The sequence below is a fragment of the Falco rusticolus genome, chromosome 4 (genome assembly GCF_015220075.1).
Source record: "Falco rusticolus isolate bFalRus1 chromosome 4, bFalRus1.pri, whole genome shotgun sequence".
Classification (NCBI taxonomy): Eukaryota; Metazoa; Chordata; class Aves; order Falconiformes; family Falconidae; genus Falco; species Falco rusticolus.
The window spans coordinates 11477827-11491863 of NC_051190.1; the positions used below are offsets into that span (position 1 = coordinate 11477827).

At 42.3% G+C, this 14037-nt stretch overlaps 1 protein-coding gene and 1 long non-coding RNA gene across 10 annotated transcripts in view; one reads left to right on the top strand and one right to left on the bottom strand.

Annotated features, from left to right (window-relative positions):
- CHCHD6 (coiled-coil-helix-coiled-coil-helix domain containing 6) overlaps positions 1 to 14037 on the top strand; it is a 116388-nt gene that overhangs the window by 53447 nt on the left and 48904 nt on the right. For all 9 annotated transcript variants that reach the window (XM_037387024.1, XM_037387015.1, XM_037387021.1 and 6 more), the window contains one exon: positions 8373 to 8443. In XM_037387024.1, coding sequence (XP_037242921.1) covers positions 8373 to 8443 — 71 coding nt within the window. The remainder of the gene's footprint in view (positions 1 to 8372; positions 8444 to 14037) is intronic.
- The window catches only part of LOC119147706, a 40630-nt gene that overhangs the window by 7108 nt on the left and 19485 nt on the right, over positions 1 to 14037 (bottom strand). The window contains exon 2 of the long non-coding RNA XR_005104130.1: positions 415 to 1047. This is a non-coding gene — a long non-coding RNA (uncharacterized LOC119147706). The remainder of the gene's footprint in view (positions 1 to 414; positions 1048 to 14037) is intronic.

Genomic DNA, 14037 nt, shown 5'->3' on the forward strand with positions numbered 1-14037 from the left:
CAGGCACTACTCAAAGTGTGGATTTGTCTGTGTCATTAACCGTGTACAGTGACCTGTAAAGTGCTAGCGGTCTTTTTGGCTGTTAAACCAGCCTCTCCTACAGGATAAGATGGGAAGAGAAGCTGTAAGTGTAGTGAAAGAATCCTGAACTGAAAATACAAATATCTTCAGAAAATGCTCTGGGAGTAATAATAATAAAGAAAAAGTATGGTGGTAAAATAAATTGCTGCTGATATAATTTTTCTTCCTCTCCCAAGTTTGCCTCTAGTATGGCAGTTTTTCTCCCTTCGATAAATAAATGCAAAGATGAGAATCGCTGCCAAAAACTGTCACATTTCTGGAACTTTCAGCCCCTGATTATTCACATTAAGCTTCCCCCCCCAGCAGTACAATATTCTGAATATGTACACCCACCATTCTGTCAGATCTGTGCAGTCTGCGTCTGGTTCATCTTCTGTGTCTTTGATGTGCTCCATAACGTAGGCAAAGAGAGGTCTGATAGTCTCTCTAAAAACCTGACAGTTTGTGTGACAATCTGTCCACGAATCCACAGGCTCCTTGTCAACCAAATGAGCCTTTGAATATCAGAGGTTTTCGGAACAGTGCTTGCAGCATTGCATATGCACTAAGGGGAGAGTACAACAGGCTTCCTTGTAACCTGAGAGATGTCTGCATTTTCCTTAATCATTCCAGGGACATCTCATCATTGCTTGTTGGCTGGTTCTCAGCCCCGCACATGTCGGGGTTATTTAGCATAGTTTGATTTACTGGAAACTGCACATGGAGAATAATTTGCATTTGAGGGTAGAGGAAAAACCCCAGGAGGGGGTGGAACTTTGCAGGTTTTGGTATGCTTCTGTTTTTAGTGGGTTTTGTTTGTTTCTTTTAGCGACTCTTCCTTGCAGTTCCCGTTACCCGTGCAAGTGCATGGATTTGATGCATTTTCTTCAGCGTTCTCCAGTCCTCTTGTGCATCCTGCTGTCTTGGGTCTCTTGTGTTCGGGTTTCTGCTGGGAATCCAGTGAACTGCATTTCTTAGCTACCTGTTCTGGAAAAGGATAGGGTCATGAATATAAATTAAATTTTTAAAACTGGGACAGGAACTGTTAACTGGCCCAGCTGCTGCAGTTTATAAATGGGGCTTAGGGATATTCTGAGCAGAGGAAGACAGGCGTTTCAGCTGCAGCGTGCCCGTCCGAGGTGGTGGGAGTTCTGTTGTAGGCTCTGTCAAATACCAGCTTTGGCATGATGGCATCAAACCTTAGCTGTGATGTTCCTCCCTTCCTGAAATAAGCTCCTGTCATGGGCCTGACAGGGGAATGTACTTAGGATCTTTTTTAATGTATGACAAGTACTTGATCACTGCCAATTTTCTGTGGGTTGGTTTTTTGTGGTTTTTTTTTTTTTCTTTCTTTTCTTTTTTTTCTTATTTTTTTTTCCCCTTCTGAAGTGCTGGTCAGCCTGGTAGTGAAACTTTTAGCTGCATACCTTGGCAGCCTTGATATGCTGGCAATTTCCTTCTTTCTCTCTTCTCCCTTTCCCTTAGCACTGATTCTCTGCACGCCTGTCATTCTCTCTTGGACAATGCACAGTCAGTCATTAGAGGCAGCATCCTGTGATCTACAGGTTCATCCCGCTTGTGTGATGGATTGGCTGATAGGACCCAGGTATCGCTACAGGACTAGTTGTGCAGCTGCCCAGCACGGGCGCATGGATTTAGCAGGCATTGCCGTACCCTTAAGTCATGGGCACTACGTTATCTGTGCACGTCAGCCAGGTGTAGGACTCCTCTGAAGCAGATGCTGAAAATCCTTGATGTTTAATCAATGCTTGGGAAACCTGTTTACCTGCACTTGTCAGGTATAATTGATTGGGGCATTTACTGTGAATTCCTCACTTAAGACTTCTCCCTCCTATACTAAACTTCCAGCTAGGAGGAGAGTGGACCGATACTCCTCCAACAGTTTTAGTGTTCATTTGGGCCTTTCACATTGCTGTTGCTGTCTTTGTCAGAAAGCCTGAGTTGCCTGCTGGCATTTTATGGCCTTTCTTTTTGAAGGTGCTTTTACTTTCCAGAGTTGGTGTTTAAAGAATTACTAATGCTTTATTTGTAGTCTTTTGGAACAGTGTGCTTTAAAGCAATCTCATATAAATGCAGTGTTTAATTCTTTTTAATTCTTTCTGGTTTGTGGTTTTTTTTCTCTCTTCCCCCCCCCCCCCCCCCCCCCTTCCTTCTTCCCCTTGTAATCGCCTCTGTAGTAATAGCTTCTTTGTTGCTGCTGTCTTTGTGACTAGAAAATAACATGAGGCTTTTCTGCATGTTTCCAGTGAGGCATTTGCAGCTCTTTGGAGAAGTTCCTAATACCGTCTTCATGTGGAGTACCTGTTCTAGGTGGACTCTTCGGAGGGTGCCTTCACAGAGACACTCTGACTCAGGCATGCGATCTTGGTCTGGGTCTGTAAACCTGTTTTCGCCCAGATGGGACCTGGTTCTCAGAAGTCCTGTGGTGTGTAGCTTCATTTAATTTGCTGTGTGTTTTAGGGGCTGTACCGTAACTTTTTTGTGCCTAACATGTTATCCTCAGGTTAAACTCAGCTGTGGTCCTGTTCCCCAGCTCTGCCTCCCACAAGTTTTGTGGAGATCGAGATTTTTTTTTTTTTTTTTTTTTTTTGGGGGGGGGAGGGGTGGTGAGATTTTCTATTTGAGAAGCTGTCTAGGTATGCTACAGAATTAATATTTTGCTCTCAACTCAGGATAATATTGCAGTCATGAGAAGATCTGTTCAAACAGGAATATAATTCTGCCCATGACTAGTTTAACTTTCCTGTGTTGTTACTGTGGACATTGCTCTTTTTCTGTCTTCTCTGAATCTCAATCCAAAATTTATGATCTCACAGTTTATTGCCGAAGGAAAGAATAGAATGACACAAATTCAATGCTCTCATTTCATTATTGGTCTCAGCGGGAGGAGTGGATGAACCCACACATGAACAGCAAACAACAGAGCTGTGTTTAGAAGTTGGCTTTGGCTGAAAAAAAATCTTTTTTCTGTGTGAGCAAGCTGTTTGTAGCTGCTTGCATCTTTCCTCTATTACCTTTTGAGAAAAAAACCCCATATGAATTCGCATAAAAGCATTTTAACATGTGGCGTCTGTGCTCTCGTGGTATACTTTATAAGCATATTTCTCTTCCTTGTTAATTGGCTTCTATGTGTATGTGCATTTGTACTTGATAAGAAGGAAAAAATGTGAATGATCTCTTTTAGCTAAGTGCTACCTGATACTGACAAACAGGCTGAGCAGGAGCTCAAGAGGAGTGAGTTCAGGAGGTAGAGAGATTGCTTCCTGCAGCGTGTCCTGAAATTCCCAAACTCCCTGTTCTGGACCACAGTTGATAGCAATGATTGATCGTGTAGGTTAATTTTTAACAGATCCAAAGGGTTGTCCAGTGAACGGATCAGTTCAGCTCATCTGCCTCTGTACCTGTGGGAGGGGTGCAGGTAGATGGGGTAGTTTTTCAAATACGTTGGGAGCCATTTGCATGAGGCTCCTGAGTGATGAGAATGAAGGACCTGATGTATAGTGCACGTGAGCCAGTGACGCAGTGAGGTGTGGGGAACCTGTGTACCCGTGCTTCCCTTAGGCAGTGCTGTGAGCAAAGGTGGTTCCCAAAGCCTGCAGTAACCGACATTTTTCTGTAGCTTTCTGCTGTTCCTCGTGGCAGCAGTTGTGTCCAGGGCACATGTGTGTTACCAGTTCTCAAGTGCACGCAGGCAGGGGACAGTCGTGCAGCTTTATCAGGATGGTGTGAAGTCTTCTTTCTGGCTTCAGAAGCTGCTGGAAGCTGGATTTTGAACATCTACCAGTAGCCATTTGATACGTGAGAAGTAACTCCTGCTTCCCTTTCTGTTTCCTCTCCCCATTTTGCGGTGTTTCGTACTTGTGGGCCACACCATGTATACCCCCTGCCATGCAGCATTGCCTCTCGTGCTCCTCTCAGCTCGAGTGGGGCTTGCAGCGGGAGGTTTGCTGGAAGCTGGTAAGTGCAGGCGTCAGGAGAGGGGATCGAAGCAACGTGCCTGTCAGGCGCGAGGCAGATTGTACCATCTAATCCCCCAGCTGTCGTCTGCAGCATTTGTCAAGGCCTCTGCTGGCCTGCTCTGTTTCATCAGAGGTATCACTAGCATTCATCTAGGCTGGCAGCATTTCAACAGCTGTTAATCCTCTTTGTATCTTTAAACACTGTGACCACTGACAAGCTTTTATACTCTGAGGTGTCAAAATATCTCAAGATAGCTGTGGTGATGGTGGTTGGGGTTTTGTTTTTAATCCAGACACCTTCTGATCTATTGACCCAGACTGAACCTGATGGAGAAACGCGTGTCCCAGTGTCAGGTTTTTGCTGCTGCTGCTTGATGTTCACAAAGAATTTTGCCTAAAACCTAATTAATTTCCAGTTCCTCATGCTCACGTTGCTTGGTTTTCTGTTTTACGTGTTACTGCAAGTAGTGCATGTTTCACTGAAGTTGTAAGGAATGTGGTTTAATGTCAATGTGAGAATGAGCTGGCAGGGTTTTCTCTTTATGCTTCAATTACTCTCCCTCCTGAAATAACCCTGAGAACTCAGTTTTCTGCTATATTGTTTCTTTCTTTGCGGTATGTTGTAGAAAGGGCCTGGGCAGCGTAGCGAGGTGTAGTAGTGAATGTTGGAGTTTCTCTGCTCGTTTACAGCCAAGGAGGAGTGGAAAATTAAAATTACTCCAAATTTAGCTCTGAGTTTTAAAATCTATTCCCTTCGGAAGCAGAATTTTTAGCGCAAGGGTGTTTTGGGAAGAGTGGAGAGCAAGGGTATAGCAGCAAATCTGTAGTAGAAAAGCAGCAGGGTAAAGGAAAGTGGTTCTGTTGGTCTTTAGGCTTTAGTTATGTATTTTTATAACTTCTCAGTGTTTTTATTATTTGCTACGTACCATCATTTAATAGCAGGGGAAAAATCTTTCAAACTAACATTTCTTTGTTTAGTTTGTTTGTCCTCTCTTGAGAGCTCTCACCCCATATGACAAAGCTCTGATGTTCTGAAGTTGGCTCCCCTAAGGCTCAGCTTTATTGAGAGAAGTGAAACATTTTAGGTGGTTCATTCATTCTTTCTGTGTCTCTTGTTATTTGAGCCCTTATGGTGTCCTTTGGTCATGTTTTTAAACTTATTTCTGCAACTAAGACTGCCAGGAGCTTTATTTAATAATAGTTGAGGTCTCATGTTCAACTTTTTCTTTGTGAGCTGCCATTTTATCTCAAGCATCAAATATTGTGAGAGTAAATTAAAAGCAGCATTGATGTCTTGTAATTTTGTGTCAAATGTTCTCTCTTCTGCTGTGCAACTGAATATTGTTTTATGAAGCTAAAGAACTTCACTGAGACTATGGGCAGCTCAGACTGTTTCAAGTGCAAATACCAAACCCTGATCCTGCTGAATAGCCCTGGTGTGTGGGCAGCTCTGCTGAAGTCACAGGAAGTGCATAGGCGGTTCCTGGTTTGGTTCCTTGTTTGCAACCTTATTATACAGTCCTAGATTTTTATAAGCCATTGGAACATTATTCCCTGCTGTGGTGTGGTGGGTAAAATACTGAAAATGAAGCACACCTTGCATCTGAAGTCATATAGATAAGGATACTTGGAAAATTATTTTCAGTAAGTAGGAGCCCTGGATCGCAGAACCTGCCATGTGCCCACGCTGAAAGGTCCATCTGTTGCCCATGTAGCCCATTTGCTGCTCACTTAGTGCTTACGACAAAAGTGAACGAGACTTTCCCAGGGTAGGAAAGGGCCGAAAGGCCAAGGAAAACCTGTTTAACAAGTCTGCTTGTTGAACGAACTTGGGTTTAAATGGTAAAACTCTGTTTTTCTTACCTTGGGGAAGCATTTGAAGATAGTGACGCATAGCATTGGAAATACTGCTTCATTAGTTTGTAAGATTTTTGAGGGGGAGGCAGGAAGAAGGTGGCAGAGAGGTCTCCTCTAAAGGCAAGAGGCCCAGCTGAATCATATGCAAAGATGTTTCCTTTTCATTTTTAAAACTCAGCAGCTTTCATCTTCAGGCTGAAGGTCTTCTGTGCCCCTCCTTGAGCTTCCCATTGTGCCATGTGCCTTGTGGTTTCTTTGAGGCCAGGTCTCTCCTCCTTTCCCTCACTGAGATTCTTGCCTCTCCGTTCAGGTTCTCACTTGCCTGCTTTTATCAGCTTTATGATCCAGAGCTATTTCATACCGGTTTCTTTCCCAGCTATTTTTGTCCGTGTTTGTAGTTGATGTTGTTGAAGATGAAGCAGACCATAGTTCTGTGGGGTTGAACTCTCTCTAATAAACTAGGCAAGGTTGCGCCGCAACCACTTTAATTGACAGTGCAACCAGCAAATGAATCTGTTGGCTATTTTCCCTTTCTTTAGGTGGGTTAAATGCCAACCTCATGCTGGGTCTCACGTACAACATATTTGTTCCTGTTTTCTTCTCTTGCTGCTGTTTCTGCAGAGTGCTGTAGGCTAATAGTATCTGACGGAGCTACTTCCTATTGCCTTGAAAAATGTTTAATTTTACTACGTTGCTTTCTCTCTTTCCCAGTTTCTCTCATTTTGATCTCTCAAAGCCAGTCCCTTTGAGAAATCAGACAGTATGAAATATGAAAATTGCTTGGGCAGTAATTGGAGAAACGGTGAGACTTATGAAGCCCATGGAGATAACACTTACGTCTACTTATTCACATTATTTAATTTTTAATGGCAAATGTAATTAATGAAGCACAGGTCTTGTGGTTACATGTGTGAATAAGTAACAGCAGGTAGTTGAAAGTCATGAGATCTGTTTACAGGACAGAGAAAAAGGCTCCCTTAAGAGCTAAACTTTTCATTATAGGAAAGAGAAGAATGGGTTTAATAGCATAGAAGTTTGACCGTTATGTAACAAGTAAGTAAATGAAAACATTAATGAGAATTTGCTGGCAAAATGCATTTTGAAGTGGTTACTCCTCCAAGATTTCTCAGTTTAAGTCTGTCTCCTAGGTCAAAGTTTGCAATAGCAAAGTCTGTTCTGTGGTTTTTTTGGTATGTGACATAAATTCAGGCACCAGAGATAAAACGCTTAAATATAGCACCTTGAAGCCTAGGCTCTGAAAACCTGTATAAACCTTCCAATTAGCTAAGCTTCACACAGCTTCAGTGATACAGGCAGCTGTTATCCCTCGCCTGCAGATGGAAAATGGTGACTTGCCCAAGATTGCACAAGTGGCAGAACCACTAACAGAACCTGAGTTATATCTGTCCTTTTCTTTTTCTAACCACTGAACAATATGTGTTGTCTCATCATGCGCAGGACCACAGCTGCATTTATGGGAAAATAAAAGAAGAAGGGCAAGAATAGTATTCTATAAAAAATGACCAGATCTGGGGAGAGACAAGATAGCAGCTAGAACCGGCCCTCAATGAATAGCTGTTTTCACTTTCGATACCATTTTGTCACTTATGTGATTGATTAGTGCATATTTTCTGCATGTGCCTTTTCAGACTAAGGGCCTTGCAGATGAGCTTGGAGTGAGGCAATTGCAGGGTAAAGTCCAGAGGCTTTGCCTAAAGCGGCTTTATCAGCAGTTTAGCAACACAAGACCTTGCAGCGCAGTCGCCGGGGGTGTGCACCCGTTCCCTTCTGCTGTTCGTGCTTGGGAGGCTTGTAAGTGCAGCCGAGAGGAGGAATTCGTCCTCTGTGTTCAGCAGCTGAGCAGTTGTGAGCTAAAACTCTTTCTGTGCAAGCACAGGAGAGTCTAGTACAAACCTCTTAAGCCCTGCAGCAAGACACTCAAGTCTGTTTGGCAGTGCCTTAACTGATACCTGATATGCCTCCCGACGTTGTTAAAAGGGAAACAGGCTGCATAATTTTCTTTTAAAGAATAAGTAACATAAGTAGAAGCACTGAAATGTAAAATGGATTTTCCAGTGCTAGCAGCCAATTTTGATACTTGCGTGTCAGTAACTTACAAGATCCTTCACAGCAATTAATGAAAAAAGAGAACAAAACACAACCAAATTCAAAATAACTCAGTGCTGGAAACACCTTACTTTCGTGGTTACATGGAGTAATTAAAGCTGATGGTTGTTAGCGACCTTTACCCCTCTTTCCCTTCACAAAGGCGAAGCATGGAACGGAGGACATGTTGTGGCCTTGATGCATTTTGCTGAAAGTAAAATGAAATTTTAAGCATTTTTTATGTTCTTTGAACTGAATATACTGTTTGTTGTTGGAAAGCGTTATTAATTATAAAAGCTAACTTTATCATGGGATAAGATCTGAGATGCCTTTAAGTTTTAGAGCTGAGCATTATATTCTTTGTTTCAGAATGCAGAGATCTACAAGCTGACATCCGAGCAGTACCAGGAGGCAGCCACCAAGGCAGAGGAGTGGATAAAGTGAGGAGCCATTTTTGTTGTTTGTTTGGTTGGTTTTGTTTGGTTTTTTTTTTCAGCAGTTCCAGTTGCATTTCATAACACTGTGTGTAGCCTCTGGATATTCCTGTAAACAGAGTGTGAAGTTACCTGCTGTCAGGTATTTAGAAGGCTGAGAAGCTGCAAGCCAGCATCCTCTCTTTCTTTGCTAAGCTTGACAGAATTGAGTCTAAAGTTGTTAGATCTTGCAAGGGAGAATGAGGGAAAAGACATGGACTTAGAAAATTCAAATTAAATCAGAATATTTACTAGGGTTTTCAAAATGGCAATGGAACAAGTTTAATCTGTTCACACTTTGACCCAAGGTATTTAACTTACACATCACAGCATTGGGTTAGTGCATGGGAGCAGAAAGAATGGCACCACTTCTGAAGTTTTCATTGTCCAGGGAAGAAAAAGGTAAACAGTCTAAATCTTAGCCCTGTAAATTTCATTCAAAATAGAGTTGTAATTATCATGAATGTTTTCTTAGAATGGGTGCACTGATTTTTCTGGCCTTTTTTATTGGCCTTGGCACAATTAGCAGACCTTTAATGTTGTCTTTTTATTGTGAGCATATTTAGTGTCTAAATTCCGTTTGTGTTTGCTGGTAGCATTATATAGCTTATTGTTCCACATGCACTAACAGCTGCCCAGGAAAAAATATTTTCTATAATTCTTTAATATTAATGAGTCTAAAGCAATTACACTGTTAAGAGCAGCACTCGGATCTCAGTTGGGTAAACAGTTGGCCAACATGCAGTAAACTAGAGTAGCAACATATGTAGTCCAGTTGGGTCCGGTCCAGACTGTATGATACTTAATTGCATAAATAGATAATATAGTAGTGATGAATATGTTAGTGGGGTGTGCAGTATATTGTGCTGTCTTTATTTAAAATTATGTTTGGCTGCCAAAGCATCACATAACCTGTTGTAGTTTCACATTTTTGTTTGGACAGTCAAGCAATAAGTTGCTAAAGAAGCCAAAACAAGGCAGCTAACACATTGTGTGCATTTTCATGCTGTTTTCCATAGTAGAATTCTAAATTCTGTTTTTAAATAAAATTTTAAAAATTCATAGGACATAAAGTTTTGACAGTCTTTGATCAATCTTTTCTTGGATTTGCTTCTGCAGATGTACGATCAGTTGTTGGGAACACATGTAGCAATGATTTATCCTTGCGACTTTGTAAAGGAAGAGATTGTGACCTTGGATTATGTTCTTTACTTGCTATTGCAGACTGTAGCTAACCTGTTTTTTATAGTAGTCTTAAGTTTGGTTCCTGAGGTTTCAGTTTCATTTGGTCTCTTCTGGTTCTTGTGGAGATAAAGACTGGTAACGTAGGAAATTCAGGAATGCAACCATTTCTCATAAAGGTTAGTGGCTGAGACCAACACAAATGCTAATGACGTCTTTTTTTCAAGCTTCGGAAAATGTGTTTATGGTTTCTTAGGGAACTCCTATTCTTTGAGCCTTTGTCATCTGCCAGTCCCTGGCTTCTGGCTTTATTGTACAATGCTCTTCTATTTGATGGCAATATGAACTTGAGCCATTACAAAGGGACAGATTCCTTGGGCTGTATTCCTTGCAGCTGAAAGACACCTGCCCTGGTGTGAATTTTGTATGAAAAGGTAATGTGGCTGGGAGGTGTCTTGTGAAAGGATAAGCTGTGTGGCACTAGTGAAACTGAGGGAGAAGGTGAACATCATGCTCTATATTTTTTTGTAGTAGAAATTGCCAGCAATAGCCAGGATTGCACTGAGCTGTGTGTTGGAGTGCGTGATCTGGGATTGATAATGCCCTTTGATAATTGTACATGCGGGAAGAGTCATTGCTTTACCTCATCAGCCTGCAGTGTATGCGTCTCTTACACAGTGTGTAGTGATCTATCTTGGGATTGTTGCCTTGGGGTGCAACACGCTGTGCAAATGCTCTTAAAAGGAGTCCACATGCCTCACATGTGGGTCACGATAAGGCTGGGACGGGGTCGGGGAAACTTCCTTTGTACATTGGCGTTCATGCTTAATTAGTAGGACTTGAAGTCTGCATGTTGTGAGGTCCTCTTGTTAGTCATTGTGCATTCTAGTCTTTCATTCTTTGCTTACAGCCTGTTTATGGTAATAAATTACAAGATCCTGTGACTTTAGTGGAAAGAATAGTTTGCTCATTCTGTTTTGTGCTTTCATATTAGAGATACAAGCACAGGAAGTGCTAAGATAGGTAAGACTGATTTATGCAGATCTAGTAGCTTGGTTGGCAGGAATAAACTGACACTCCAGCAAAATTACATGAACTGGAATATAGCCAAAGTATGAATGAAGCACAGGTCTGCTTGTTTCCAGTGTGTGCTGGTTTTGGCTGGGATAATTTTTTTGGCTGAGTTAATTTCCTTCATAGTAGCTGGTATGGGGCTATGCTTGGGATTTGTGCTGAAAACAGTGTTGATAACAGGGATGTTTTAGTTATTGCTAACCTGTGCTTACACAGAGCCAAGGGCTTCTCTGCTTCTCACTCCATCCCGGCAGCGAGGGGGCTGGGGGGACACAGCTGGGACAGCTGACCTCCACTGACCATAAGGGGTATCCTGTACCATATAGCATCATGCCCAGCATATAGAGCTCAGGGAAGAAGGCGGCAGGCAGTGAGGACATTCAGAGTGATGGCATTTGTCTTCACAAGTAACTGTTATGCGTGCTGGAGCCCGGCTTTCCTGGAGATGGCTCAACACCTGCCTGCCGATGGGAACTGGTGAATTAATTCCTTGTTTTGCTTTGCTTGCGTGCGCGGCTTTTGCTTTACCTATTAAACTGTCTTTACCTCAACCCACGAGTTTTCTCACTTTTACTCCTCTGGTTCTTTGCCCCATACTGCTGTGGGAGAGTGAGCAAGCGGCTGCGTGGGGCTTAGTGGCCGGCTGGGGTTAAACCACAACACAGTACCGGACTATGACAGCTCCTGTAACGAAAGGAAACCAGAAATGACACTTCCTCAGTCTGCAGAGGAGACTACATCTCCTTCCCATAGTGTCTCTTCCCTAGCTTATATTATCTGTTTCACTTTGAAGTCTTTGACCCGCCCTGGCACTTGTGCCTTGTGACCAACGTACCCTGTATTTGTTGTTTTCTGCCACTGTATATCAGTACAGCTGATGGAGGAAGAGGGGAACAGGGCTGAGGCTGTTTCCGCAGTGCGTACCCTGGTTTTTGCAGTCCACACGGAGGCAGTGATAAGAAGTATCTGAAAGAAAAACCTAGTGTTTCCTTGGCATTTATTGACTTTTGTAATTCCATTATCAATACCTACAGCCCTGCATAAGTGGTGAAGAGTTCCACAGGCTATTTCCTCTCCTTAGTGATAATCAAGCGTTGCAGAATTTAGGAATATTGTACAATCTTTCCACCAGTGACCCTTCACAGCAGATCTGCGAGTTAGGAAAGTAAACTTTCCTATCTCCCTTTGTATAGAAACAGCAGTGAAGTACTTAGAGCTGAACTTTATATTAAATCACCGACATAGTCATTAGCTTTTGGTTTCTACTTCAAGGTAGGATGCTAAGCTTAGTGCCTGCATGGCCTGACTTGTGCGGTGATCTTTGTTCCTCATCTCTTCACCTGAACCTAGCCTGTTTCTGTCTCCTTGTTCCTCCTACCACGGTGTCTCCTTCTTCTTTGTTCTGGGCTCTGTCCAACCTGCTTCTTTCTCCCAGGAAGAAGATCCTAGCAACAAGAAACCACGGAGCACAGCTTTCAGCACCTTAAGCAACTTGCCCTTGTTGCTTACATGCTGTGGTGAATTGGACAGTTGCCACGGACATATTGTCTCAATGATGTTGTTATAATTGGTGCATTATGATTTTTCTCTTTTGTTAACCAACAGAATTAAAGTCTGGGGACTTGGAACTTTTTCCCTCTTCCTTCCCTGTTTAGTGAACTGTGCACATCAGTAGCCACCCACAAAGGAAACAGCGTGTAAATAAAAAGCTAGTGCTCCCCGCCCTTCACTTCGTTCCATGTCCTTTTCTCAGTGTTCATAGAGCCATGACTCAGACTGGGTTTAGAGAAGACAACTTGCTAATCCCCTCCCTGCTACAGAGAATAAAATGGCATTTCATTCCAAGCTCTATTAATGCGCTCGCTCCGGGGATAAAGCAGCACTCCCAAAAGGCAGTAGCCAGATTTTTTTTTCTGTTGCGTTGTCTTTGTCTTCTTTTGAGTGTTACATTTAGATTAGCTTCTGAGGATTAAATGTTATTACAGTCCCTGAATCTGTTAAGGGGAAGGAAAAAACCATCAGTAAAGAGGTTATAGCTTAGTGCAGGCACTCTAGATTTAGCCTCAAAATGGTATTTTTTAAAAAAATTTGATTTATTTTCTTTTGTGACAGTTGTCTTATCACGTTTTTATTTTATTTTTGTAGTTGTTGTATTTGGATGCAAGAATTGGCATGAATGGGGGTGTGACTCTCTGAAAGGTAAAGCTGCAGGAGTAGGGTGAGGGGATTAGGAAGCTGTTAAAAGATAAAATTGTTCTGAAGCTGAGTTTCCCTCTGAGATCTCCTTATAGTTTGCAGACCTGTTTCTGAAGCTGCTTACCGATGGCTGTGCTGCTTTGCATGTTGTGCTGAGAGGACTGCGTATGCTCTGCGCTGTTCTCAAGGAGTGCATAAAGAATGTCAGTATCTTATCCTGATAGAGATCAGCCTTGAATCCAAGGCAGCTTTCCAACAGAGAAACTGCCGAAGAGATTTACTCCATATGGAACTTAGTATCTAAGAGTTCCATTTAATGGTCCTAAGATCTTTAAACTTAATGGACATGCGTATTTAAGGTGATTATGTTAGAGAAACTGGCAAGTAGTAAGTATCCTCCTGGGCTGAACATGGAGTAGAGAACCACACTGACTCAGTGGGGATAGGGGGGAAAGTTCATAGATGGACTGTCTGCTGGGAACAGGGAATTTATAGCTTGCTTTCAGTGCTCATGGAAATGAAAGCTTTATTGAATTGCACAAGATTTTATGAGGCTGATGGCCCCACAATTAAATGGCAAGACTAACTGGTACCTGGAGGAACCACCTTTTCTTTTTTCCTTCTTTTTTTTTTTCCTAGTTTTTGTAGATCTGGAAAGCTTATAAAAGTTATGTGGCGATACTTGAGTTTATTAATCTTGAAATCTACTATGAGGCCTCGGGTATTTCAACAGAGGGTTGTGCCCAGAAATCGAGCTCTGAAGTAGTAATTACGTGGGCAGTCATGAAGCCCAAGGAGAAGAAGGGTAAAGGCATCATAGTTTTCAAAGAAAATTGCTCTGGGATTTCTCCTATAATTCGATTAGATAAATGATTAATTCAGTCTTTAAATTAAGAGCCTCTGCAATAGCGATTTAAGAGTTAAGAGGAATAAAAGACTGATTACGGCTGGGAGCTTATCCCCAGCCTTATCTCAGTACAGTGCTTTTGTGCCCTGCAATGGTGGTTCTTCACAAAAAATGGTTTGGCTCCATCCCAGTCTTGTTCTTCCCCCAGTGCTTGGTTTGTGTTTGTTGTTCCTCCTTCCATCTGCACTGAGTGTGTTTCATG